Here is a 26,332-nt window from a genome sequence, read left to right as displayed (position 1 = left end):
AATCTCAAACATCTGAAGAGGTGAAGGAAACAATGTTACCAGAACCAGCAATTACAGTATTACCCAAACGAGTGAGAAGGCCACCAGAACGGTATGGGTATACTAACTAATGCAATGCCAGCTGATGTTCTGACTTAAGCGTTATGTTCCGTAAAACTTGTTTTTGTAATTATCGTTTATTTGCTGTAGTTGGGGTGTTAGAAAGTAGTTTGAACACCAAATAAACTATAGACTCTATAGAATGTATTGTCTATGTGGATTATAAAATAAAAGACACTCGATCTTCGGCTTTCACAGAAATACGTTATTTTATTTCAATTATTCCCATTATAATATTTATAATATTAGTTGGGATAGGACTATGTATTAGTATTTATCGTCTATGCTAAATAAATGAGATCAACTCTCTTGTACCTGAGATCCTAATTAATACTTATGCTCTACTCCCAGATAGATCATACAAATTACATAACAATATCTCACAGGTTTTAATCTTATTAATTATCTTATGTTAGATTCCGTTCCAAGATCCTGCGGTAGGTAGGCCTTCGATCCGATTGAGCTAAGCCAGAGCCCAGAATCCTACAGCGGCTTATTAAAGACACCTAGATTCTACTATTCTTACTGTCTATCTATGTGATAAAAGCTGAAGTGGCAATGGGCAGGGCACATAGTACACAGAACTGACGGCCGATAGGGCAGCAAGGTTCTGGAGTGGAGGCCGCATACCGGAAAATGCAGCGTGGGATGTCCACCCACAAGGTGGACCGACGACATCTTAAAGGTAGCAGGAAAGCGCTGGACGCATGCCGTTACCAACCGGGTAACATGGAAAGCATTGGGGGAGGCCTATGTTCAGCAGTGGACGTCCTGTGGCTGAGATGATGATGATATGATAAAAGAAGAAGATAAGGGTCTTACCTGGAAGAATAGTACGAAACACACCCACTGGTAGTACGTGTAGTACTTCTTCTCCTGCGAACCGTCATATTCGTTGGCGATACCTGGATGCGCTACCTCTTTGCCAACCTGCAACAAAAATAAAACTATAATAGCAGGAAAAGCGCATATTTAACAGTTCTTATTTCTCAATTTTAACCAACCAAACATAAACCAAAAGCGCTAGACGGAAAACAACATGGAAAGCATTGGGGGAGGCCTATGTTCAGCAGTGGACGAACTATGGCTGATATGATGATAAAACGTAAACCAAAACTATAACCGATTTTTATTAGCTATCGGCATTAGAAACAAAATAATTTTAGAATACAAAGTAGGTAAATATTTTTTGGTAGAAGTTTTTCAACGCAAAATTTGATCAAGGACAAAAATATTAATAAGTTACACTCTTATCTCAAACCGTATAGTTCAATGAACTTAAGTACAATAATCTTAATGCGAAAACTCTTCTACCGTCATAAAATAACATTTCATTTATCAGACTTTCAATTATAGAAACTATAATCGAAGCCAATCATAAGAACAGGTCGTAAACACCATTATACAAAGAAATTGGATTTCTCAATTTCATGCCATACATAAAACAACAGACGAGGAATTAAATCGTTGATGGAAGTAAATAACTGATATGAAAGTCAATTCCTGATACATTATTTAAATGGCAACGGTTTTCAATAGTTCGATGTGAAGGAAAGAGACAAACACTCCGATAGCTTCGCCTCATTCCATAATTCATAGTCAGGTGAGGTCAAAATATAAACATAAGGACACCACTGTTAGAATAGCTCAAATACCTACTTATGAGATGAGCTAAGAGAGAAAATACTACGCAAATAACAAAACACTTAAATTTGTTACTGTTCTTGTAACTAAGGATATAAAAAAATGCTTGTGCTCACGAGTATCACACTAAAATGATTCTCCACCCACTACGAACATAACCGCTAATGGCACTGAATCCCAGTTCATTAACTACTCGTACTAGCTAGTCCAAGCAGCCATCACACAATATCTAACAAAAACAATTCTTACCAAGATAAATTCGATCAAAATAGCGCTGCATCCACTAAAAATATACATCCATAAAAGGAAAACGAAACAATGCCAAAGATAGAAGCTAGGGTAACGGAATGTGCAATCCAAAAGTCGATGACCAAGCGATCGCTTTAAATTAAATCTGATTAATTAAATCCTAGCCAGTACCAATGATTCACCAGATCACCAGCCCTGCATATTTCTCGCATCATGACCAAAAAGGAAGTGGGCTGTTACTCACAATGCGCCCAGGAGTGAGGTCAATTGGTGTCGTTTAGGCACAGATTTGCAAGCTTGTTGAGCGAATCCTTCCATTTCAATTCAGAACTCTAGCAGCAAGAATTCAAGCTTCATTTGCTACAAAAGAAGTATTGTCAATTGTAGAAAATTGCAGCCAACAAAGATCAGCAATTTTGATTAAATAATATATCAGGCAGGAGCCTTGACCAAATACCAAGCGTTTGTAGAATTGTATTGTCGGCTAATTTAGAGTAATATCAATAAAGCTAGAGCTGAAGAAAGTCTTAATCATAAAGTCATTATCATAAAAATAAAAATAAAATGTTTCCATCTTGAAATAAGAAGACATTAATTCATACCAGACACAATAGTTTATGATTCACGGCAGTTGCATCTTAAAGAGCTATTAACCTCTGTCGTCACTTTTGCAAGGAAACGATCACACGACAATGACGTAAGCAGTGGCAATACACCTTCATTTGACGGGCGCGGACATGATCACTTGAGTTACCGTTAGGTCCTTAACGTGGGAGCAATTGAGCACGCACATTGACTTACAAGACTTGATCATCAAACTGGGTCCTAATGAGAATAAACGTTCTCCCATATCTTTAAAAAATCTCACAATGCTTAAGAACATGCCCCTTTTGTAAGTGCTAAAGTTAATCGGTAGAAGTCTTTTATAAGCCCATTAAGTATAAAAACTTTCTTGATAACAATAACACGAGTCTCATCAACAGATTACACGTTATGAAATTGTTAATTGTAAATTATAATCCGTAGGCAATTATTGCAGAACCTTGACTTACAAATGGGCTTGACGAACACTGACATACCATTATAAGTGCAACCATTTACTGATACAACTAAGACTTTATACTATCTGAATAAAGTTATTTAACATGAAGATAACCTTTCAAGTATGTGCAGACTGCGCGGCGATCCCAAACAGAGTATGTTCTGTAATCAACGATCATATCGTTGACTGTAGTACAAAGGTACTACTTAATATGCAGTACAACACGGCAATTATAATTTCTGTAGTAGTGTAATTAGCCAATAAGTGATCTTTATAAAATAATCAAGATATAGGTTCATTACATTCTGCTTTGACTCTTAAAACTAAGACAAACGATTAAAAACCTTTGAGCCAAGCCAAGGCAAATAAGACACTAATATTTTCCATAAAATATAAAAATCTAATTGCCCCATAAAATAGCAATACCACTTGAAGTACACACCTAAAACATCAATAAAAACGATGTTGTTTCTTAATTCATTACCAAATTAACGCCACCTCACGCAAGTTTGTTGTCGCCGAATGTTTTCAAACAAGTCACAATGGACCGTAACTTGTTTGATGTATTCATTTGACACACTGACCAAATTCGTGAATAAATTACGCTTTACATTTATTTATTGACTTTTAATGTCCACACGAGTTGAGCTGTTGACCTTTTGTTAATAGGTATTAGACGAAGGGAACCATCGAAGAAGGATATTGGTGATGATTTTTTAAAGTCCTTTTACTTGTGACAGACCGAAATTGACACGCGTGAAGTCATGGGCAAAATCTAGTATAATACAGGTGTCCGTAAACAAACTACTAAGGCTACCCAAATCACCTTGATGTACTCATATGTTTCGCGATTTTGAATAGCTTGTTATGATTTTTTGGAATAAGGAAGAGAAATTGTAAAAAAAAACGTCATAAAATGGAAACTAATTATATCAAAATCGTTTGTTAATAAGCTCACCTCTGGGTTTCGTCTTGACCCAATTTTTTTAGGATAATCTTTAGACCAGAGGCATTATTATGCTTTATTATTATTTCGATGCCTGCAATGCTTTGTAATAATATGCAACTAAAAATAAAGCTCTTTAAAAGAACATTTACGAAAATCATGAAGACATAATAATAGCCGTATGTTAACCCAACCCTATACTTATTCCGATTTGGGTTACGATGCAGATATAAGGACTCGTGCAAATAATGACACTTCGTAAGAACCATAATGGTACCATTATCACTGATACGCTAAAAGGACGCTAAAACAGCCCAGTCACGAACATAACAACAATACAACAATAATAACAAAGAAATTGAGAGTCTCAATTACAAGGCCCTCTGGCTGGTAGCCAAAGATAATGTAGACAGAGAAAATGTATAATTTAAGGCTAACAAAACATACAAAAATGATATGGATACACCTGGTTGAAGGCGTACAAGTGAAATCGGTAAATGTTTGGTTCAATTGATAAGTGGGTGGATGGAAACTTTTGGTATGTATTAGTTGGTAATGATAGGGGATAAGGTAAATAAGTTGGCCAAATAAGGAAAGACGGATATAAATGTATTTAGACTCGGAAAAAGACAAACCTACGTCACTTAGGTACTTGATGTTGTTTTCGTCTAATATCATTGTAGAATTTATATTTTTGTGTTTTTCGAATCGTACTGTAGGGTAAGCGCGGCTGCCGTACAAAAAATAACACCTAACTTAAACTTTTTGGAATAACTAATAGAGTAAAATAGACAAAGACCAGGACGCAGGACCGGTCGCTGTAGAAGTCGGGCCAGGACACAGGACAGGTAATTGAAATCCTTGGGAAAGGCCTTTCTCCAGCAGTGGACGTCATTTGGCAGAAACAAATAAACGAAGGCAAAGACCACCAACGTAGGAGTCTAAATTTAAATAAACTAAACATGGCAAATTAATCAACCGGGGCACAATCATTAATATCAATAGCAAACCCGAAGCTATCCCGTCTTGTGCTAGATTCCTCAATCGGAGCACAATTGGACCTGTTATGAATCATTACGAGAGAGTAAAGGTCACACGAGTAATAGACAAAGAACAACACAGTGGAATTTTAACGTAAAATCATAATTAGAATACTTCAAGTAAGACGTAATTAATTTACATAAAATATGAACGATATCATTATTAAATGACTAAAGGTCAAACAGCTATTAAGGCCTTGGATGTTTCAGCAAACCAAGATATGCTAAAAATAGATAGGTAAGCTAATAAGCAATTCTTTAATATTTGCATGAAGCTTACAATGTGTGTACGAATAATTAAAAAAAGCAAAAATTATTATCTGGTTAGACAAAAACGTCTCAAAGGGGAATTGTGTTATAAGTCGATTTATATTGTGTTTTCTTTAAAAGGATTTATTAGATCATATTAAAACACTTGGATAATTTCAGAAGATCATTTCGAATTCTCACGTGGCCAGGAGAAAATATCGCATCATGACATGAGATGTTCCAAAAATCCAAGATCGAACTTTTTCTTGAAAGATTTAGACGATAGAATTCACCAAATGGGACTCAAAGATGTTATAAACAATTAAATAGTACCTACTATCAGCCAGATAATGAGGGCTTATTAAGGTTAAACGACAATTATTGGACCATTATGGAAATCTATAAGTACGGCCATCACTACATTGTCAATCTTCTTCAATTATGAATTATGAGTAGTAAGTAGCCCTTCCAACGGTGACCTGAATTTGGATGATCCTTACTATCAATTACGCTGCATAAGATCATAATGAAGCTGACATTAATTAGAATATTAATCGTAGTAGCTAATCGGCCTCCTTTATCCGTTTTAACTAAGGCATTAGATACAGTTAACAACTTTAGACTACTAATTAGAAATTGTTAAAGTACGTTTCTTGAGGTATAACCCTTATTGCTATCGCAAAGCCATGATGACTGTGTCATTTCATCGAGCAATTGGTATACTATAATAATATTTATAACCGTTTGCGTAAATCCGACTCAAAGTGAAGTCATGCCTGTATTATTTATCAATTTACATACACATAATATCTAGCGTCTTAGTCACCTAAGGTTGAGTGTTTCAAAAGGGCGCCGTATACTTAAGTTATTTCAGTTAATACTCAATGAATAGTCATTAGGTACATTCATCCAAGAAATCCATTAAGAAATTTCTTTAGACAGCACTAGGCTAGAAACTAGTTGCATCTCTGTTTTAACATTATTATGGTTTTGGATATCAATCACCTCCACATCTTTAAGTCACGGAAGACACACAATAAGAGGCAGGTTTCTTACTCATTAAGTAGAATACAAACAATTGTGGACCAAACATACCTCCCTGGCGAACGCGTCTGGCATCGTAAACGTCGAAGTGATCCAACAGAAAGTGTTGACCACATTCGTTGGTAGCCCACTCACGATGCACTGAATCGGCTGCCCCACGTACTGCGTTGCTGTGATGATGATTGAGCAAGTGAGCAGCAGTACTGTCGTGAACACATTATGCAGCCTGAACACAGCATTGTCAGTCTTGATCGGGTTGTACTTGAAGTACACGCTCAAACCGCCCAGTAGCTTGAACATCTTGGCTCTTGTTTGGTTTTACTCAGTAATCATATTATTAAAGGAAGTCAACTGAGGAATGTCCTTAACATTAGGTTCTAAATCAGTCTTTGTAGATGGTGGAATGTCGAGATTATTGTCGAGATTGCTTGTTTCGATACCTGGAACAAAAAGGAAAACTTGTTAGGAATCATATCAATGAATTAGGATCCAAGTACAAAAGTGGAATGACCTGACACAAAAAGTCTCTCCATGAATTATAATAGAGTTAATTGCCATTTTAAACTCTATTAAATACTATAAGTTTCTTAAATTATGCAATGACTTAGGGCGATGCCCTATGGCCTATGGCACACAGATGTGGATTGATTAGGGTACTAAGTAGTCTCAATACGGCACTAAAAACACAGAACCTACCGCAAGTAGGAAATAATTTGTAACTGTCCATTTACTAGCACTAACTGTTACTTAAATGCCAACAAAAAAAGATAATTGAATTTAAATCGAAGCCTTGATGAATACATAAACTGTTAATACTGAAGAGGAATGAGACAACATCGTAAAAACTTTAGTGCATTTGCTAACAGCTCACTATGATTGCCTCCATTTGACTTGCAATTTAAATTATACAAGCTGTGACTTTCCAAATCGCAATAAAACTCCATTTAAAGCCAGAAGAGATATAAAGTCTACATAATGTAATAAGAGTGTTATAAAACTGGTGCTATTTGCAAGTGATCACTTGATTTAAGAGTCACTGGTTCCACATGACAAATTAAACCTGACTTCAATTTCAATCAATTTTGTGACTTCATCGAATCCGCACTAGGCAAAGAAGTCGAATTAAATTCGAGCATGGCCTATTAGGTCTAATTTTAAAATAATGAGTCTCAACCAACCAATGGCTCCATCATTTCTTGAAATCAAAGGATTTTGGAACGGTTTATCGTGATTAGGTAAGGTCTTACTGCGTCTACTTCTCTTAAAGACTGCAGTAAAGTCTGCTACTTATATGCCTGGACGTCCACCGGCGGGTCGTAAACTTAAATCGAGATTTGCTAGTAAATCACAAATAGATATCCGTTTTCTATGCATTTGCATTGAGATATTTTAGATATTGGAAGTGCATAGGAATATGAATTTGCTATTGAATAGCACTTTCAGATCGATTTCTCCGATGTTATTAAGTTTAATGGCTGCATTAAACATAAGAAGTGCAATTTATAGATAAACACAAACAATAAACTGAGAATTGTCTGGAACCACAAGGCTAGCACCCACTATAGTCTAGGACTCTAGGTGCTAAATAGGTGTAGCTTTATGTTGTTTGAAACTTTCATGGTCACCATGAACCATGTCTTGATATGTCTGCCCATAACATCTCACCCGCTAGTTTCCTCAGTTACTCCGTGATCATGGCGCTTGAAACAGTACCGAAATATCGGAAACTCGAAAGTAAGATAAGGTAGCAATCCCGTCAATAATAATTATTCAGGTATAGTTTTATACGACCTAAACCAGAGTGGTCGGTGGTGGTAGCAGAGTGTATGAAATATGAAATGATATATGAAAATATGTGCAACATCGATATCTAAAATATAAATTAAATTCACTCGGTGAATATGGGAAAGTGACAATTTTAACTGTCTACTACGGTTCATGAGATAAGCCCGCTAAGCACGGGAGGACAGCCAAGGCTTCAAATGAAATAATAGAGTCCCATTTGGCACCCTTTGGTACCAACCCGAAAAAGACATGCTGAAACTATTTCACTACATGGCCGCCTCTGTGTTGTAGTGGTAAGAACACTGCTTTAGACTCAGATGTTCCGGGATCTATTCCCAGTGGAAGCAGATAAGTCTGCCAGGCCAGCCACCATCTTACCTAAATCTGTCGCCATAACAACAACATTGTGTTCCGACAGTATAGCCACTTAGCCAGTTCCTCGGTGCTTCAGGATTCCGGGTGAAGCTCGCTTCCACCTTCAGCCTGATCATCACTTTCCATCAGGTGAGATGTAGGCTAAGAGCCTCCTTGTGGATAAAAAGAATGGCCTACTAAACCTTTTGTCTATGAGATTTACTATAAGTCCCTAGTCCCTTAATTAGTTGGGTTTTTATGGCGGTCAAGCTATAGATCCTGGCTACACAGGAGTTGCAGTGGTGGAAACGAGAGGTGGGAATAGTCCCGTAAACCTTTTGTCTGTCTTATGAAACCACCACACAGTTACACCTCCACAACAACCGCTAGTCGCATCGCATGACAACGAATCACGCACTCTACCGATTTCCATACACATGCAGCTAACGTGCAACTTGACATGCTATGGCTATAATGCTTGACCATTGAATGTAGTAAAACATGGGAATACGTGACCATGTTCATTATGAGGTCATTTGATTTTTGTTTTGAAATTATTTTGACTAAAACTTGGGGCAAAAGGTGTTTGCAATTAATAGATAAATAATTGGAGGATGGCATATTGATATCATCAATAAAATTTTCATAATATTATGTTGCTCCAAAGTGGTGGTAGGGCAAGCTATATTAGGGACGCGTACAAGTGCCCTGGAAAGGGTCTAAGTACTGATAATGTTTTGATTTTATCATGACATGTCGGCTTTAGGTCAAGTAGTCCCGTAGAAGTGAGTTAGTGAATCTGTCTACTTGAAATACAAAATGTCTGCTTGTTTTGGAAAAATAAAACAACCTGATAGTAACACTATATAATAGTAACATTTGTAATACAGGTGTAGAGCCAACGAATAAATATAGCACAAAGTAGCGCATCGTCTTGGTAAGAAAGTACATCGAACATACATATAATACCTATACCTACAAGTATATTATGTCATGCCCAATCTGACCGACTTCAACACGTGGGTAAAACACAAACACATGTGTGTAAACAGACGGCGCCCCACCTGTGCGGGGTCAACGACCTGTTATCACGTCGAGGCCGGCCATACTGGAGGAGGGCTGTTGACAGTGGCGTAACTATACCGTTCGAGGCCCGTGGCAAATTCATCGAATGGGCCCTCCCACTTTCCCAATTGTATAAAGAAGCTGAACCAACAACAATAGTATTTTTTATTTTATAATATTTATTTATACACTTTTATTTGTAAAAGTTAACTAATAAATCACTACGTGAAGTAGGTACATACAAACTTTATAATTATAATTTCTTGATTTTATAATTATTCACTTTTAATTAAAGGTACCTATTGAACTGAAATCACAATTTTATTTTAAGTAGGTACACTATTTTAATTATTAAAATTCCTTTCTTTGGACTTTCTGTTCAGCAAAAGTGTTAATGACATCATCAAAGTTCAAATTTCGGGCCATAGAATTTTCGATGGATAGAATAGCCAAATTGCTTAACCTTTCTTGTCCCATAGAATTTCTTAAATAAGTTTTTATCAATTTCAGTTTTGAAAATGATCGCTCGGCACTAGCCGTAGTTACAGGAATGGTGAGAAATAGCAGAAATGCAGTGCACACTTCAGGAAAGCTTGAAGATATAAAATGATTCTTTATTATTAATAAGTCAGCAAGTTCTCTTATAGAAGATGACCTTTCTATTTCGTGTTTAAAAGAGGATCGAAAACTGAGAATTTCTTTGGAAAACGACATAGATATGTTACGGACTACGGTCAAAGTGATAAATGTGAAAATTATGAATAATCGCCGGTTATTATGAATAATTACCGCAACATTTGGTAAATATGATTAATATGAGGTCATTTATGTGTGTATAAAACTAAATAGGCGGCTTAGCGGTGGCCCAAGGGCCACCCCCGCCGCACCTTAACCTATTTTTCACTTTAAATCAAAACATTATGTTATAGGCATCATGGAAAAGTAATATTATGCAAGAAACACTCCAAACTCATTATGCCAAATTATATTAATATATGATATCAAAACGTTCAAAAGTTTGGCTGTACACGAGCACGTACACAAGATGTTGTTCTCTTTTATGAAATTTGTTAGTACTAAGCTTCAATTATTAAATAATCACTGTTAAATTTGATTTATTTATCACTTTTACCGCGACTGTCGGTAATTATTCATAATAACCGGTTATTATTAATATTTTCAATTTATCACATTAACCGTAACAGATATATCATTTTTATATAAATGGACAAATGCTAAAGCCTTTTCCAATAAATCAGTATCATTCAAGTTTTGCAAAGTGGCAGGCTGCAAGACACTAAAATTGGAAACAATTTCATTCATTCCAAGGAAACGCGATCTAAGTTGATTAATGATGATGTCTAATACACGATAGAATACGTTCACTTTAAACAAGCTTTCAGGATCTTGGAGACGTTCATCCTCACAAATTTCATCAAAATGACGTTTCACTTTTCTCTGACGAGTTTTAGGAAATTCAGGGTTTATAGACCATTTAACTGCAATACTATTTGCTTCCGTTTTTAAATCTTCAAATTCATGTCGATACTTTTCAAGTTCTTCTAGACAGACTTGCAAACGCTTTGAAGCATTTGAAACGTAGATAGAGAATAGAGTCTCTCTCTCTATTCTCTATCTACGATTTGAAAGATCGATGGCTTTAGATTGAAGTGCTTTAGAAGCCGCGTCTATGGTTTGTAAGACTTTGCAATGGAAAACCAGCAACATAATAAAATTGTAGTTCTCTACCTTCTTCTTTAGCAAGATAGCTTCATTTCTCTCATTCACACATTCTTTCTAAAACTGGATTAAATTTTTTTTTACCAATGCATTGAAAGTTTAATACCTAGGTATATTTTTTTTAGTTGTGTATGCAACTAAGAAGGTAACAAATAAATTAAAGACAAAACTTTTTTTTACTTAAGTAGTATGTGTGTGTAATAATAAATGTTGGGAATTGAGATTTCCTCTGACCGGGGGCCCCTTCGGGCTGGGGGCCCGTGGCATTTTGCCGACTTGCCACCCTATAGTTACGCCACTGGCTGTTGATAATAATTTATGCAAATTGAGTTAGAGCTTTGATAAACATGATAGAGTTCGGAAAACATACCATAAATACCTACTATAGCTCCTTACGTTGACTTAAAGATGCGATTTTGCGAAAAAAGCACATGTAGATTAATGTGATATAATAGTAATATTTCTGAGTTATCAAAGGAATTATCTTGAATTTTCAGTCTTATTTAAATAGTTAGTATTGACTTAGGATTTTGAAAGCTTTCTAGTCTTTTTCTTCTGATTTTCTTCCATAAAAATGTTATTATTATTGTTTTTTTTTAAACTCAGTTGTAATATCAAAAACAAAAACTTACACCATGTGGTAGAGCTCATGGTCATGGGCACTTATTTTTGCCAGAAATGTAACCATAAGCCGTGTCCACAAGCCAACTACTCGAAGATTGGTTACGGTCTAAAATTACGCTGCATCCTACTTTGACCGCTTAACCAAACTTCTCTCAAATGGAAATTACTTCAAACCACATCCGACCTCTTAACGACTGTGGTACTTAAATACCTAAAACGAAGTGAGGATGTGGAAGAAAGCAGTTGTCTGAGCGATCAAACGATACTAGCAATAACAAATTAATTGAGTAAGAAGGATATTTAAACAAACTGTTTTTATTTTAAGAAGTTCAAAGGATTTTACCTTAACTACGGGCTTAGTGGTTAGTGTTATGTAAAAACTTTAATATACATTTTTATACAACAATAAGAGCTCTCGGAAGTTTAGAGGGATATTGATATTGGGTATGTAACAGGAGGAAGATGATATGGCAGCTTCACACTATAAAAACCAAATTTTAGCTTGATGTCGTTTACACACAAAATAAATTCAACCAAAACTTTCCTAAGATAAGGCCCGCATGCATGATGCTGCTACATTATTCAAACTTAGGTTAATTAATCTGGTGCAACAAACAACCACGCTAATGTAATATTAGAAGGTTAAACAACGGACGTTAACATTTAAAATACATTATTTATAAACAAGACTTTTCCATTCTAGAAACACAATTTCTACAGTTTCCCATATTATGTCCTACGCTTGGGGGAACGTGCCTTACAGTTATAATAAATGATCTAAGCAATATACGTGTTGGAATTTTACAAAAGGACGCAGATATCTGATAGCACCATCACTGCAGAAGCACCTTGCTTTGCAACGCTACTGAATGGCCGATTGTTCCGATGTTTTGACTGCACGCGTGTGAACATCTCCGCCGACCCACTCTCACTGTATTGTTCATTAATCAAGCCCTAATTAGATTTTATCTTGTGACATAATCTTTCGAAAATATTCATAAAATTAACCAGACTACATAGAGCCAATTCAGACAAAACCATAAGAAATAGTGTACTTAATCAAAAATTACCAAGATGAATTCATAATTCCATGAAATACACTGGACCGCAAAGAAAAAGGGTAGATTAGAATATCTTCTATACATATCTTCAGTACCTGACCTATCTTTATGAAACAAAATACCGGAATTTGCAATGGAATTTCCCGGCTTTTATCTTCCTCAATATGCATGTTTTATACATATAAACCCTTTCTCTTGAATCACTCTATTTAAAAAAAAACGCATCAAAATCCGTTGCATAGTTTTTAAAATCTAAGCATACATAGGGACAGACAGACAGGAAAGTGACTTTGTTTTATAATATGAAGTGATTTATTCAAAATAAAAAGCTTTAATTAATTTACTCTTGCTTTAATTGCATACATCAGGTGTTTCTAAAAATATTGAAAATTTTCTAACCGACCGATGGTTTTCTTTCTTTGAGGTCCAGTGTATTATGAATTATGAAAGTTTAGAAGAAGGCTACTACACTAAACAGCTTAATAACCAAATAAACAACTTACCAATGAGAATCTCAATATTTGTACGGTTTCGACGAAAGTGCATCCTATTAGAGCAACAACAGAACTGTCACCAAACTATGTGTATTAACACCTTTATACCTCTAAAAGGAAACTGTCACCAAGTGCGTGACTGAAAAGTTAGCAGACTTTCTATAAGTTATTATTGTTGGCACCATTAAGAAAAGTCAATAAAAATATGGCTCAGACAACAATAGAGAATGAAATAAATAAATCTCATTGTTAAGAGTTGGCTGGTGATGTTCAATTCAGCTATTTATGATCAATTTTTAAAGTTCAGGCTATATGACTCTGAAACACAGGAGTTCTCTGAACTAAAGTAGTGTATAGAGTGACCCATTCCATAAGTTATATCGAATCCCAACTAATATTATAAATGCGAAAGTAACTCTGTCTGTCTGTCTGTCTGTTACGCTTTCCCGCTTAAACCTCGCAACCGATTTTGATGAAATTTGGCATAGAGATAGTTTGAGTCCCGGGAAAGAACATAGGATAGTTTTTATCCCGGTTTTTGAAACAGGGACGCGCGCGATAAAGTTTTTCTGTGACAGACAAAATACCACGCGGGCGAAGCCGCGGGCGGAAAGCTAGTACTTAATAAGATTTAGATTACATAATGGCCACTGCCAACCATTAAAGGTAGAGATAGGTAATTTTTGGTGCAAACAGAAAAAAAGTTTTGGAAATTTTATGAAACAATTTTTGTACCATCAAATTCATCAAAGTTTCTTTATCAGACAGGCAATGTCTTTTACTGTCAATATACACGCAGCCCTAATTGGTACACTCTCAAAAATTCACAAGATTTCTTATTACTGGTATTTATCTATTCTGTGCTTTTACTCAAAAGCTGGTGTCACACTGCAGAATAAACCCCTTACGGTTCCCAGAGTGGAAAGACTGAATGCAGCCGGCAAGTTAATTAAAGGAACAATACAATGGCACTTACAATTACAACGGTCTGTGCTAGTTTAATTAAATGTTAAGTTTCGGTGCATTCTCTGTATGCCAGTTTTGTAGAAAGCAAAGCATGTTTTAAAATAAAATTTTGTTCCGCTGGGCACCTCGATCGTCAATACTCCCGCACCAATATTAAAATACCCCCATAATAATTATAAAAGTATTTTAATATTTATAATTTTTGTGACTAATCTTAGTTGCAGTAATCTATGTCTTTTACAAAAACAAAACAGCCCAAGTAATATTGAGGTTTTGCGGATACCACTATTATTTGTATTTTTAAATTCGTTGGTTTTATTTAAATTTAAAATAATGGTACAACTGGTACTACCAAATGTATATTGCTACCAATCATTAATTAATTCTGTGCGAGTAAAAATGCAAGTAAGTCTTTGTTGCAAAATTCGATAGTAAAAAAAATAAATCTGACTTGAACATTTTCTACCAAAATGTGGTTACCAATATTGCAAATAGGCTTTTAAAAAGCACTTTTATATTGATAATCCACCAATAATATACTAGAATTCAATTTTTAATGTTGGTTAATGATATAAGCCTGGATATTTAAATTAAAAATACTTATCTTACTTAACCTTTTCACACTCATGCGCATGATAAATGTTATCACGGTTAGCACTCAACTTAGTTAGGGTACCTTCATAGAGTTCTGGGAAATTTTCTGCGAATTAACGGAACCGGAAGGAAACTGATATTTTGTATAAAATTATGTAGACATGCTTGCATTCAGTACATTCAACACCGGAAATGATGATGATGAATTTTATCAAAACAGATGCAATTTCAGAGATATTTTCCACAATTTTTTAAAGTTTATGTTGCAATAAACTTACACCCAAATACAAAAATTAAACTACTGTAAATAAAATACCTGCAATAACTCTACCAAACTTAAATCTCACAAAGCAATCCTTTCTGTGTAACCGCACAGTATTGACTCAATTTACTTTGTGGATTTTATTACTAAAGTTCAAATACAACTCTACCTTATAAATCCGTGCCTTGAAGAATACCAGAAACGTGACCAACACCTGGATCGTGAGTTTAAACGACTTAAAAGATCCCCGGCAATACTTGGAAGAAGGAATTAAAGATTGCAACTTAGAAAGGTAATCTGAAATTCCAAAGTGATCGGGCACAAGTAGAAGGTATTGGAAAAGAAGGAACAAATGAAGCTCTAACTATGCAATTTTGATAGTTTTGAGAGTGACCTAACTTTAAGAGAAGGCGCACACCGTTGATTTTTCGTCGGCCGATATTTTAGTCGGGCAGTTGATCAGTATGGGCATGTATGGGAGTGCGCACACTACGCGCCGATTCGATTTGGCCGATTCTTCATACAAATTAAAATCGGGCACAACTATCGGCCAACTAAAAAGCAACGGTGTGCGCCTACTCTAATCGTAAGACAACCGGTGTGTTTTGTATAAAGTTTGACAGATTTGGACGTTAGTTAAAGGTAAAGTAAGATGGCGCAACACAGCCTTAGCCTCAGGTGCACCGCACCACCTTAACTTTAACCGTAACTAAAACCGGTGTTTTTGTATGGAGTTTAACAGATTTTTGACGTTTGCTCTCAGGGTTACAGTGCTAACTTTATAGTGAAGAAGTTAACGAAGCTTGTATACTGAACTTAAATATAAGTTAAAAGTTAAAAGAAAACAAATTTACTTGCCATTCCACAACACGAATTCACAATTGGCATGTGGAGCGTTGGTGTTACGATTACGACCACCATGCGCCTAAAGGGGTGTTATTTTCGAACCAACTAAAATTACAAACTTCTCATCGCTCAGAACTCTCGCCCTTTCATTAACATGTCTTTCTAACATGCATTTAGAAAACGCTTCAAGATTATTACTGACTTTAAATGCTACAGAACCTTTTTTGGAAAGCCTGACCATGCGATCAGGCAAAGATTAGATTTGTTATAAAACATTATAAATGGGTTATCTAATTTAGAGTTTTATTTGACTTTCTTAGCGACATTTGTTTTTATCGTCGTCGTCGTTTTAGCCAAATGACGTCCACTAATGGACAAATGACTCCCCCAAGGATTTCCGTAATGACCGGTCTCTCTCCTAAATCCACTATTTCCAAGTAAAAGCTTTTATTAAAAATAATGAAATTTTCCCTGAACAGACGTTTTCCACATACTCGTGCATATTCATTGCGAATCCACTTGAACTCGATGCAAAATGAGAGTCCACACAATTTTTAATATCAGCTTCTCGGAACGGACAATAAATTGCTGCGTTAAAAGCCAGCTGGAAACCACTGTTCAGTTTAATTACATTTTCCATTTGGTACGATTGTATTAACAAATAAAACAGGAACAAACATGCAGGAAATTAATAATTCACTAACTTGAATTGCTTTCGTAATCATTTCGACATAATTAGTTTTGTCGGTCCTTTCTTATTTATCAATACTCAGTTGCGTAAGTTTTATTTATTGGCTTCAATAGGCCTTGACATTTTTGAAAGTAGTGCAGTATGTCTGTTTGTGGCTGAATTTAGGTTTCCAAGAACGACAATAAAAACCAAATAAATTAACCGAAATGATAACAAGATATTTGTAGTTACAAGAAAACACATAACAGATTTGATGAAAATGAAGATTCGGCAAAGAAAGAAAAGTAGGATCTGAGAGATCAATTGCAATATGATAATGGTGGTGTTTCAACCAATAGATTGCATAAATAACTCCCCCAAGCTACTCCACAACGACCATTTCAATCGTATGGAGATAAAATTTATGTTTTAGCCTTTAAGGGGGTGAACCCAAACTTTAGGAAATAAACTCCATGGACTATGAATTCAACACAATTAATTTAAAAAATCGTGCATGCAAATTTTCAAACTGACAGCTCCAAAACAAACAAATACATGCTGTACATGCATTAAATGCAAATGCTTCAATTAAGAAATAAAATTCTGAAGCAAAAGTGCCAAACGCATCGCGAAGTTAATTGAAGTCGCTGGCACGCGGGTCAAATGGCACTTAACATTGCTATCGCGTGATTTGCTAGATGACACGGGACTGATGTAATTGGCCAATCAAATTCAGTTTATATGTATACAAGAGTACAATGATTTATTGACCCGATTATGAAATAAAACCTAAACGTTTGATAAGTATATACTTTCATGGAGTGTTACACAAACAAATGCTACCAAACGCTGATGTCCTGTATTGCATAATTTTCAGTAAGAATCGACTGTTAATATTAAAAACACTTAAGATAATACATTATAATTCTCTGGGAGATCGTAATAAAACACATAATTGAGAAAACACAGATATGGTACACATATGAACGTTAGTTCGTAGAACTACTTTTATCAGAAGTTAAATGGTACAAGAATAGAAAGGGGACCCTTCTGAATTGTCACCGTAACAAATTGCAGTGGCTACGAGTTGTTAAGTGATTAGTAAATCCAAAATAACTCTACAAAATTGCTCCAGGAGAAATATTACGCAAGAAAGCTCATCAAGATAAAATTCTTCAAATTAAGGTTAACTATGGCCTCGTACTGCATCAGAGGACGGTATTAGATAACTATAGGATCATTGCCAGTTACAAGTTAGGGGAAATCCTAAATAAAACAGAAAGATCACTCTCTCCAGGTCGGCCAAGTTTCTAGAGAAGTTCTCTTCTAACGAGCATGTGGGTTATGTTTTGGTAAGAAATCAAACATGCATTGTCGATTTCAGATGATTTCATCTAGGATGGCTTGTTTAAGCATATTTTTTCATTTGAATTTTCATGTTTTAAGTTACACAAAAATACAAGACACCTGTGTAACTGCTGCATTGGGAAGAGCAAATGATAAAATTTTTTGCTATTTTTTTTATGCCAAAGTTTTCTTTGCTCTATCCCCTGAAATTCATATTCAAAGAGAGTTTCTGTCTTAACATCTATTTGCTATTGGTTGAAATTCTCCTCGTCTTGTGTGGATTTGGCTGGCGTAACTCTTCAAGCTTTGCCGTGGGTGCGCCGAGGCCGATTCAAATTGGTCAATTGTGGCCGTCACTGTCAATTGCGGTGATCGGCATCGTCCGTGGTCGGGACGTACTATGCAGATGTACAGTTATCACATCAGGCTGTACATGTTGTGCTAAAATAGCACGTATTACAACAATATAAGATACCAGTATTTTTAGCTTAGTGAGTTGTAGTCTGTACAATTGTAGTCGGCTATCTTTGAAGCAATTTTTTTATTGTGCGATCATTATTTTTAAAAAAGCAGCAATTCTTGCGCCCCTGTGATTTAGACGATTATCATACTGCACCGCGCTCCGCCGCGGTCCGCGTGGCTTCATATAAAGAACCCCGCGCGCAGACGCGTTTTCAGTGTGTTGTGCCGCGCGTGTTTTCTATGCAAACTGAGGTACTTGCATACAATGATTAAATCTGTCCTCCCGCGTACCGCGGCGGAGCGCGGTGCAGTGTGATAATCGCCTAAATGTCGTTTTAGTATCTAATCTTGTATCACCTTTGTTTGCAACTTTATAGATTCTGGGTTTAAATAAACCTGTTGCCTGACTATCGGAAAAACAAATGATTTCATATTATCTGGAGCACACGTTTGGTTCTGCCAGTTAACAGGTTCTTTCAAAACAATGGTTTGTTTTTCCCTCGCTTATAAAAGAACAACTGCTTCTGGACTTCAAGAGAAAGATGTTTAACCCCTTCAACCACTTACTTAGGTATTCAATAATTATAAGGACAAATAAGTTCAAAGCCATAACGTTTATTGCATAAATAAATAGGACAAGCCCAAAATCAATACGCAATGATGACATTGATTAATTACCTTTTCAATATTAGTATAATCTTAATTATAATGAACAAATTAATAAACCTACTACTAATTTGTATTAGGAATTTGTAAAGGAATCGGCCGGCAACTCATTTATTAGCCCCAATATCAACTTTATAAACAAAAACAATAGCGGAATAACAAACAAATTAACAAATGTTGTTTATTGTTACACTTGTTGAATCAGGAACAGTTTGTTATCAAATCGTTTGTATTGTAAACGATTCTAGTCAATAGAAAGGCATTCGGACTTAGAGGCCTTTTAGTTATGAAATAAGGAAAATAAACCAGTAGTTAATTAAAAATTTCATCAGATATTTGTTTGATCGACATCTTGTGAAATGTAAACTACAAGGGGCTTATTAACTAACGAAGGGTTACTTATTAGCACACCTATTCTGTTAATTATTTGAGGTAACGCAAAAACATCACATAGGTACTTGACCTTCAGATTACCCTTTATTTTAAGACGTAAACATAATATTGTTAGTTGTACCAAACAGTTCTTTTCGAGTTCGGTTAAAACTGATTTACTCTCAATAGAATATTACTCGGCAATTTGATTTCAAATCTTTTACCACTCCTGTGGGCTGAGTATGACATAAACTGACACTAGGCCCTCTGACCAATTTTGTAGGTGAATAACATGGCAACAATCAATTGGATAGCAATACCCGATATTTCATACAAACAATCTATAGCTTGTCAATTTTAGGAATGTCTGACCAAACCATTAATGACACAGTCCAAAAATAAAAGACACGAACATAAGCCAAATAATCGGCAAGACAGCAAAAACCAAACTAAGACGTGGTAGACAAAAAGTCCTAACAATGCGAGACGAAGCCCCAAACCGGTTCCAGTGATCTTAATTTTGAGGCAAGGAAACTGTGGATAAGGACTAGCGGATAGCGGTACCGTGACCCCGGTCTACGAACGTGGGTAGATTGAGATACCTATTACATGAGGGGGACACAAAAGCCGACTATTGCAAATCATTACGAAACCACGTATACAACTACATACAACACTATTGAATTAAAACTTTTTTTATGCAGAACAAGGCAAGTATTTGACCGCAATCGCACCTGATGCAAAGTGAGATGCAGTCAATGATGGTACATATCTGCCCTGTAAGTATCTATTCACTCTCGCCTTGAAAATGCCCGGATTATAGCGTACTGTACTGTGTAACTGACAACTTTTAAATATCTTGGTAAATGATTCAGAGAGTTGACAAAAAGTCTGGCACGTGAAACTATTTGGTGAAAGAGAAATGTAAAAGCGAGTTTACGAATCAGCGTGTGATTCCCCGTTGATAGAGTCTAGAACTCTAAAAGATCATGCGATATTTTTGCACATTCTTCGAAATGTAGAACATCAAGATGACAATTAGGTACCTATGTCTGAAAAGTTTAAAAAAACAATAATTTGGGAATGACACGTGAAACTATTTGGGGAAAGAGAAATGTAAAAGTGAATACGAATCAGCATGTGATTCCCCGTCGATGGAGGCTGGTGGAACTAGATCATGCGACATTTTTGGACATTCTTCGAAATGATAACATCAAAATCAACGAAGACAAGTACTTTTTTCAATAATTTCAGTACTATTTCAAAACTCATCTATCTTTTCTATGGACATTAATTTAAAATTGGTAATATCTCCAAACTTATGTAACTTTTCTATGGATGTCATTGACATATTTTACCTCCAGCGCTGCAGTGTCAGTGTGACATGCAAAATTTTGGGACATCCTGTATAATTAATTGTAAAGCTATTTATTACAAAAATGTGCGGTTTGGATGTATGTGCCTTTGTTTTGAGAGTTAATTGTCGTACATAATTTAGTAACTATTACGAATGCCATCAAGGTTGAGTATCTTAACGTGATAAACTACAAATTTTACTTGCGATGGAATGATGAAACTATGCTGTAATATTATAAAAAGCTTGAACTTACCTACTCGATGTAATTATTTCGAAACTTGTTCAATTATTTAAAAAATACATGAGAGTTTTATATTAATTTCTTCTGAATATTTTATAAACTAATATGCATAACATGTTAGACACACGGTTCACGTAAGGGCATAAGGCTGACATAGACAGTAGTACATTATAACTCAATGGACATAGACAGTGTTTTTACCTGTGTAGTGAGCTTTAAATTTTTCTCATAGACTGAGACACGACCATGTGCTTTTCTCCATAGAAACATTAAGCCGATGTTTTGTCTATTTTACCATTGCAGTGCACTATAATGTTTTCCAAAGTCTTCCAATTTAACCGCATTACTTTGCCAGTTTTTTAGCTTTGATAGATATTAATTCAATAAATACAGCACGTACAGATAACATCAAGCGTCATACAGCATAATGCGTATGACCCAAATAGTTGAAACAAAACATTGCCACACTGATGGGAAGCTGCGGCTGCGGGCTGGCTGATGTCACAAGCAAAGGTCATCAGAGGTACAGTCGATAGCACATTAGACAACGCGATTTTGATGCAAAATCACCCTTAATACACCTACATAAGATGCCACAGTGTATAGCTTGACATGCTATCGTCTTCTATAGCACATCAACACGTTTTTGTTGCAATAACTGACTTATTTCAACTACATAACAGTCGCAGAGTTTAGATTAATTTTCTCTCGTCTGTACGGTCTTTACATAAACATTGTTTTACCTACACGTTTTACGTTCTTTGCATAGATTACTAAACAGTTCCAAAAAAATATTGTTTATTACATTGCCTTGAATCTAGGATCAAGGTCCCTTGTAAATGAAGATGTAAATTCCTAACAAACGATAAAGCACATTCGATGGCTCTTTTTCCGATATTTTCCTTAGAATCATATCAGCACTAAAGCTTGTAGAGTCTTCTCAAATATGCATTCTGTCCGTTTTATGAATAGGACATAATTAACTGACCCGTCTATGTTCATCAGAAAAAAAAAGATTCTAATGGTGACAGAATTTCTCAAATCGATCCAGTGGTTTCGGAGCCTATTGAATACAATCAAATATTTCCTCTTTATATTAAACTATACTAACTTGTATTTGATGCAAGAAATCTCATGAGAAAAAGGGCAATCAGCACTCGCAACATAGTATTTTATAATATCGACCTTAAAGCCCATAAGTCGCAACAGATGTGCGAAGGGCCAGCTGTTTGATATAATCCTGTTCGCGGTCAAGGCGATCGGGCGGTGCAAGGTGCAAGTGTCTGAATGGACGTAACTGAGAACTAATGGGCTGTCAGCCGTTAGTATTTAGTTCGACACACAGACTAATATAATTTACTTTATTGCAAGGAAAGTGTCACAATAATTTTGAGTTATTTTTCTAGGCAATTGACAATCCTGTTCGCGGTCAAGGCGATCGAGCGGTGCAAGGTGCAAGTGTCGTATGCAGTCTGAATGGACGTAACTGAGAACTAATGGGCTGTCCATCGTTAGTATTTAATTCGATACCCAGACTAATAATAATAAACTTTATTGCGAGGAAAGTGTCACAATTATGAGTGATTCCTCTCTTCCAAAACAGGCATTTGCCTATGGACCTTCCATTACTTAGGCACAAACATCGGTTTTCGAAACAAACTACTTCAATAATACATTCGTGACACATCCAATTTTACCATCTGCTTAGTGAGCTAAGTAGTTTATGTCACGTTCAGAACAGAGACAAAGTGAAACGATAACGGAATTAGAAGTGTTACAAATTATTACTTTGTAAATTTTGCATGTTTTTGGGTTTATCCCTTGCCTTTTTCGTGACTGGCGTCATAAACGAAACACGTGGTAAAGTCTTCGGACACCTATAGACCGAGTACTAATACGCCTGTAAGGATCAGTCATTAATAGAGTCAGGCTACAAAGTCACGCAATTTACATAATTGTCGCCAAAATATTCGTTGACGTTACGTCGACATGACAGTTGAAATAACACAGTGTAACACTCAACTTTCATTCCATTATCCGACCGTGCCAATGCTGCCAGGGGCATCATCGCCACCGGCGAGTAACTTAAATCATTTTCGCCTAACAACACGATAGTGTGCAGGCAAACTGAATGAGGTAGATAATTGTAACCGACAACAATGTTAATGCCGGCACAAACTCCCTGCCTGACACAAAAGAACTTATAAAGCCGTTGCAAATGGCGATAACAAACAAAGTAGCACATTTTAACTTAAATTTTGTTTGTACAATTCAATGGCTTCCCGAAAGTTTTTTTGTAAGTAGACTCTTAGGGAATTCCCATAAAACAACTAATTGGGTGTAAATTCTGTTACAATGCGGGTTTATTTTTGGACTAAATAAATGTGTTCGTCAATTTCTGTTGCACGAAAACAGAATGAGCTTATCTGCGTAAAAACAAATTTGAACAGAAAAGACCTAGTTAAAAACACTAATTAAAATTCAATCTGATAAACAATATTAATCTTATTTACTGACCTCGTTACGTAACACCATCCAGACGAACGTGTTATTTAATTTCAACTGACTGACACGCTGAAATTGTTTGCCACAAATTACAGGATTGACATGCAACATGAAAGAGATGAATGTCATCATGAACAGTGGAAGTTTAAATGGCAAATATCTAGTTCCAAACGGTACTCCAATTGTACCTAATTACGTATTTACAGTAGGTACATGACGTAAGAATTAACACTAGGTACGGTGTTGAGGATGGAAAAATAAATGGGTACAGTTAGGTGCATGAAGGTTATGAAGGTTTTAACCTTTACGCCGTTTGTTTTTGTCATGTTTCATATGCCTAAAATCAGTTCAAGTATCAGGTGAATACGCATGCGACTGTACTCACTTGTTTAATATGCATTTATATGCACTTGTTTAATATACTAATTTTACAGCATGCGGTTTGCATGCTATTAAATTAGTGTGATTGATGATCTAATTAGGTATTGCATTACTAAACAGGACATTTATTCGGCACTTGTTGCTGTTGCTAAAATGACTAATGTTGTTGTTACTTTCGCACAAAAATAGCTAATATAAAACGAGTGTAAACAGGATAGTCCGAAACCTGCCTTGTCATTCCTATGAGCTTATTTTCAAATAACATGGAGAAGAAATCGTTAAATTAGCCGACAAAATCTTGGACGACGATAAATTTTATATCGAACACGACATGAGCATTTGGATTCGAGCATTCCACCTTTCATTAGACTGAGGAAATTACGGCGACCGGCGTTGTTTGGTCCTTGTTTGAGCATCCACGAGGTATGTCCAGAGTTAAAATCTGGTATGTCTTGCTAGATTGGAGGCTAGAGGCAATAAATCAGTCGCCCCGCCCCCCAGCGATGTAATATTAAAGGTGATTAAAGCGAGCGCAGGATGGACCAAATTATACAGTGTGGCCACGGAGCACCATTTGGGCAAGTTTGGGCCACGAAATGTGGTGAGGGTCATCATCCCGTGGCCAATACTTAGACACGTGCGGCGGTCGTGCGTTAATGCGGACTGTGACTGGAGTCAAACCTATTTTTTACACCAAAATTATTAGAAACGGAATACTTTCTGGTCGCAGCAAACGTGAAAAGTTATCGATTCTGTAAGTTTCGTTTAGGAAACAGCGGAAAATACTTCCAATATTTCCAGCCGCATTGGCAGAATTTTGAATCTGTGAGATTTTACAGACACGAGGGCGTTGATTAAGACGATTTAAAAAACGAATTTATTATGGTCATAAAATAATTGAGAGGTAAACACAACTAAACAATTTGGATAATTGCTATCAACAATGACTTCCTGAAGCTCACAAAATTATTTTATGTGGTATTCTTTGAAGTGAGCCATGGTTTAACTGCCAATTGTTACTTTCACTGCACAGTGGTGCATTGTCATGAAGCCGGGTCATATTTTGAGGCCTAGAAAGTATTGCGATATCAAAATATTCTATATTTAATAAGCTTTTCCTTTTCCAAAGATCAGCGGTCTTGTGCAAGCTTGTCTTGACATATTTCTGGAATAAGTAATACCTTTATCTGTGAAGTAATTGGGTAGCAGTATTATATTCATAAAGCAAAGAATGATGGTAAACTAACTACATTGATCTGATGCAATAAGTAAGTAAAGTAGTTGGACAATCTTAAGGGTGCAGATTTATTCCAAAAACTTACCGGCTTCTTCAGGTGGAAGTCGTAAGATTCTTCAATTTGAAATATCGTTTTCGTTATTTTTTTTTTATTCAACTGGTTGATACGTAGACTTGCTCAAACATAAAACTTGTGCATCTACTACAAGAAGTAATTACAACACCAGCGTGCCGTAACCAGTACAAATTGATAGTAAAATTAATTAATTGATTCATAAATAAGGTGGACGATATCTACCTAATGCCATTCCTGTTAAGTTCATTAACAAAATCATTTTATTATTGATCAGCTGCTCTCTAACTACGGAGCAAACAATATAAGCTATAAAATTTAAAATAACTAAGTCACTGGGCTAATTTTATTCTAAACCAAATTAAAGTCAATCTACTCACCACCGTAGTTTATTTGTTGCCAAACACTCGGTCAATTTCTTCAGTACAATTGTTTTTGCGAAATGCGTTTTCGAAATCTGTCCCTTCGGAGTGTTTACTCACACTTATTTCGATCTGATAAATACTGTCCACTCAAACACAGCGAATGTATCGCGTAAAATGTCTATATTATCGTCAAAATAGTCACGAAAATAACTAAAAACACTCCACACAAAACGTAACCATACGACGTCAAAGAAAAGTACTCCGTCTCGCGGCTGATACGGCTCTCACAAAATTTATTTGGTGCGTGCAGCGGACAATAATATTCAGCTGCGATACCTGAGACAGCACTATGGCTTGCACGTGTGATGGAAAGAAACAAACATATTTTTAACCCTCCCGAGGCGTTGCAATGACATTTGGCGGGCCGACGGTCGGACGCCATCTTAACTCGAGTTGCTAGTACACAAAATGATACGTTCCGTTTCACTTATTTTAGTAAACAAATTCATAAAATAATACTGAAAATGGCTTTTAAATACTTAATAAATTGTT

At 35.9% G+C, this 26,332-nt stretch overlaps 1 protein-coding gene across 1 annotated transcript in view; it reads right to left on the bottom strand.

Annotated features, from left to right (window-relative positions):
- Window positions 1-26,120, bottom strand: part of ogre (optic ganglion reduced) — a 63,396-nt gene extending 37,276 nt beyond the window's left edge. The window contains exons 1-3 of the mRNA XM_028304046.1: window positions 25,796-26,120; window positions 6,365-6,753; window positions 922-1,029 (exon numbers count right to left, since the gene is read on the bottom strand). Of these exons, the coding sequence (XP_028159847.1) occupies window positions 922-1,029; window positions 6,365-6,613 (357 nt within the window). The 5' untranslated portion in view covers window positions 6,614-6,753; window positions 25,796-26,120. The remainder of the gene's footprint in view (window positions 1-921; window positions 1,030-6,364; window positions 6,754-25,795) is intronic.
- Between the last annotated feature and the right edge of the window lie 212 nt (window positions 26,121-26,332).

This window comes from Ostrinia furnacalis, unplaced genomic scaffold (genome assembly GCF_004193835.3).
Source record: "Ostrinia furnacalis isolate ACB-3 unplaced genomic scaffold, ASM419383v2 OfSCF1353, whole genome shotgun sequence".
Lineage (NCBI taxonomy): Eukaryota > Metazoa > Arthropoda > Insecta > Lepidoptera > Crambidae > Ostrinia > Ostrinia furnacalis.
Note: the sequence above shows the minus strand (reverse complement) of the source record. Positions and strands in the feature narration are given on the sequence as shown.